The sequence below is a fragment of the Colobus angolensis genome, unplaced genomic scaffold (genome assembly GCF_000951035.1).
Source record: "Colobus angolensis palliatus isolate OR3802 unplaced genomic scaffold, Cang.pa_1.0 Scaffold350, whole genome shotgun sequence".
NCBI classification, from domain to species: domain Eukaryota; kingdom Metazoa; phylum Chordata; class Mammalia; order Primates; family Cercopithecidae; genus Colobus; species Colobus angolensis.
Window position 1 is genome coordinate 697,884 of NW_012116822.1, and position 3,968 is coordinate 701,851.

At 49.3% G+C, this 3,968-nt stretch overlaps 1 protein-coding gene across 1 annotated transcript; it reads left to right on the forward strand.

Moving 5' to 3' along the window:
• The first annotated feature begins 77 nt into the window (after positions 1-77).
• LOC105519539 (heterogeneous nuclear ribonucleoprotein A/B-like) lies at positions 78-2,300 on the forward strand. Its single transcript, XM_011952919.1, has 3 exons — positions 78-609; positions 1,318-1,476; positions 1,679-2,300. The coding sequence occupies exons 1-3, from the start codon at positions 445-447 to the stop codon at positions 1,940-1,942; spliced, it is 588 nt and encodes a 195-aa protein (XP_011808309.1). The 5' UTR covers positions 78-444; the 3' UTR covers positions 1,943-2,300.
• Positions 2,301-3,968: the final 1,668 nt, after the last annotated feature.

The window sequence follows — 3,968 nt, forward strand, 5'->3', positions numbered from 1 at the left end:
AGCCGGGGCCCAGGCCTCCCTCCTCCGCCTTTCCCGGGGGCGGAGTCACGGTCTGAACCCTGGGCGGGCTTGGCCCCCGGAAGCCTCGAGTTCCTTGAAACGCGAGTTCTCAGGAGGTGGTGAAGACGCTGACCCTTTGATACATGGTTGTAGATAACAAATGAATTTCCAGTTGTGAGTAGTTAGGGCCCATGTCCCTGGTGAGGTGGTCCTTTCTTTGCTTCTCACAGCCTGGGACTGCAGAGCCTTGTTAAGCTTCGTTAGGGTCCTGGTTGAATTGAACTTGGAGGGTAGTGGAAATTTAACATCCTTCTAAGGTGCACCTTGCAGACTCTAAGGGTAGCTGTAGACTTTGTGAGAGCTTTGCCAGGGCCAGTCCTTTCCAAAATCACAGCTTGCTTATAAGACTTGTTGCCATGTGTTTCACCCTACCATTTCAGAAAAATGTTCGTTGGTGGCCTGAGCTGGGATACTAGCAAAAAAGATTTAAAAGACTATTTTACTAAATTTGGAGAGGTCGTTGACTGTACAATAAAAATGGATCCCAACACTGGACGGTCAAGAGGGTTTGGGTTTATCCTGTTCAAAGATGCAGCCAGTGTGGAGAAGGTAAGCTGGGTGCTGGATTTCAGCAGTCTCAGTGGAAACGATTTGAATTCTAAGAGGACACCTTTCTTACAGCATGACTAGTTTGTGTGTTCTGCATGTGGTTGAGTGCTTTGGGCAAAGCCAGAGGTTATGTTCCGGTTTTTGAGGGGATGAAAATACAAATTAAGCTGGGAGTGACAGTATGTGCTGGAGTGGTTCGGGAAGATTATAGTTGACATTCATTACCTTTTACGTGCCTATTCTGGGCACTGTGCTAAACATTTGGGAGGATTACAAGAGAGTCCAAGATTGCTATGATAGGCTGTTAGCCCCATTTTACAGGACAAAAACCAAATCCCTGAGGCTCAGACATTTAAGTAGAAGAGGTCACAGCTAGTAGGGAGTGGAGCGAGAACTTCATCCCCTGCAGCCCATCTTCAGCTTGTGCTGAGTCCCTGCTGTGCTTCTGGAGATGGGCCTCACGCTGGGACTGCTTGGGCAGAAAGAGCATGATCAAAGGCTTAAGGGTGAGGACTGCTTTCTAGGTGTCGGGGTAAACCAGCTGTACTTGAGGTTTGAAGAAGATTGGGTTGGGAAGTTAAGCTGGGGTAGAATTTGGAGGGGGTGAAACACATTTTTGTATCTGTGCTGGTGTCTTCATGGCTTAGAGAGAAGGGCCTTGTCTGGCTCATGCTGCTGAGTCAGCCTGACCCCTTTCTGTTGGAACAGGTCCTAGACCAGAAGGAGCACAGGCTGGATGGCCGTGTCATTGACCCTAAAAAGGCCATGGCTATGAAGAAGGACCCGGTGAAGAAAATCTTCGTTGGGGGTCTGAATCCTGAAGCCACTGAGGAAAAGATCAGGGAGTACTTTGGCGAGTTTGGCGAGGTGAGTGTGGCCCTGGGAGTAGCCCATCAGCTGCCCTAAGGCTGCCTTCTTTCTGGTCCTTGGTATCCGTGGCTGAGTAGACCCTCCCAGGCAGGGCTTATTTTTCACCCTCTGCCTTCAGTGGGGTCTTTTCTCCTGTGAGTCCCCTATACGCTCTGGGGTAGAGAGGTATTGAGCCTGAGTTTGCCTATGCTTTTTGCAGATTGAGGCCATTGAACTTCCAATGGATCCAAAGTTGAACAAAAGACGAGGTTTTGTGTTTATCACCTTTAAAGAAGAAGAACCTGTGAAGAAGGTTCTGGAGAAAAAGTTCCATACCATCAGTGGAAGCAAGGTAAGGTGTCCCCAACTCTGCTTGGCCTCCTGTGCTGCTGGAGAGCTGGCCCTTAGAGGGGTAGGGGTTAGGGGTTGGGCCGTGGTGCAGGAGCTCTCCAGGTTGGTTAGACCTTACTATTTATTTCTCTGAAGTGTATGCTGCCCTGGTTGGAGCAGTGTTCTGATCCTTCAAAGACTTCCCAGGCTGGGAGGGCTGCCAGTAAACAAACACAGGATGTGAGGGAGGCAGGAGAAGGTGGCCTCTGAATAGAGCAGGTTGAGTAGCCTCTTTAGTTCGTCATTTAAAGCTAGAGGTGACAGTGTTCTAGATTTTTGAGTCCAGGGTGTATGAAGCCTGCAGTTAAGGTCTCAGAAGATCCTAGAACTTCTGCAACTCACTGATTTTCCTCTGTGTTGAAGTTTTTCTTGCTCCAGAGCCTTTCTACCTCCTTCTACAACCAAATCTTTGTCCACTTCCATCCGCTTTGGCGCTTTGAGCTTTTTTTTTTTTTTTGCTTTGAGACAGGGTCCTGCTTTGTTCAGGCTGGGGTGCGGTAACACTATCATGGCTCACTGCAACCTTGACCTGGGCGCAAGGGATCTTCCATTCTCAGTCTCTCAAGTAGCTGGGACCACAGACATGCACCACCATGCCTGGCTCATGTTTTTTTTTGTTTGAGACGGAATCTCGCTCAGTCGCCCAGGCTGGAATGCAGTGGCACGATCTCAGCTCACTGCAAGCTCCACCTCCCGGGTTCATGCCATTCTCCTGCCTCAGCCTCCCGAGTAGCTGGGACTACAGGTGCCCACCACCATGACCAGCTAACTTTTTTGTATTTTTAGTAGAGACAGGGTTTCACCGTGTTAGCCAGGATGGTTTTGATCTCCTGACCTCGTGATGCACCCACCTCGGCTTCCCAAAGTGCTGGGATTACAGCCATGAGCCACTGTGCTCGGTCTGGCATTTTTTATTTTTTGCTGAGTCTGACCCCTACCTGCCTGCAGTTCTTTCTAGTTTATGAAGTATTTTTTAAGCCATTACATTATTTGAGCTTCAGGATTATTTATTTATTTATTTTGAGACAGAGTCTTGCTGTGTCACCCAGGCTGGAGTGTAGTGGTGCGATCTCGTCTCACTGCAACCTCCACCTCCCAGGTGGGAGGTTGTGCCTCAGCCTCCCGAGTAGCTGGGACTACAGGCCTGGGCCACCATGCCCAGACATTTTTTTGTATTTTTAGTAGAGATGAGGTTTCACTATGTTGCCCAGGCTGGTCTCAAATTCCTGGCCTCATGGGATTCTCCTGCCTTGGCTTCCCAAAGTGGTGGGATTACAGGCGTGAGCCACCACGCCCAGCTGAGCCTCAGATCTCCTTTTGGAGATCTAATTTAGATCAAGGAACTCAGAAGCTCAGACATACTTGTCCCACAGTAGCCAGGAGACCTGGAAACAAGCCCCAATGTGGAGTTGGACATGTTGGTTTTGTGGCCACAGTTTTAGCTGTGGTTTCAGTGTTCCTGTGTTTAAAATACGGGTAACTGCACAAAGCTATTTTGAAGCTCCAATAAAGCAAGGTTGGTGAAAGCATTTTGTAAACTGCTAAGTGCTGTCCAAATGTTGTGTCCTCAGACTTCACCCGTCACTGAAAGTGTTCGAGTCGTGCTAAAGGAATCCAGGTGGAAGATTAAGGGAATTTGTGCCTGCAGTAATGTCCTTGGGGTGCACCTACACTATTTGACTTTGAACTTAATTTCCTGAATTACCTTCACTGCTTGGGGAGCTGTGCCCATCATCTCCTGCAGGCCACAGCCCTGGCCCTCATTTCTGTGGGTTGGCAAGGGCGGGGGTGGAGGTGGGGTGAGCAGTTTGTTAGAGACCTCCCTGAAAGCCTTGCTGCCAGATCTCAGTGACATGAGTAAGGTTGTGTGGAAATATGTGACTTCCTGTTACGGAATCTAGCCTGGGAGAGTGAAGAGTGGCCTTGGGTGAACCAGAGGGCACTTGCTTGCCTGGGTATGGGTATCCCAGCTCCACCTGATTGTTACCTTAGGGGAATGCCGTGCCGTGTGAGCTAAATCTTCAGACTTTCCTAGAGAAGTCTGAAGTCCATGTATTTTCATCTTTCATCCTCAGGGCAACTCCACTGCCCGGGTGGAGTTAGTGCCTGAGTTGGTTGTG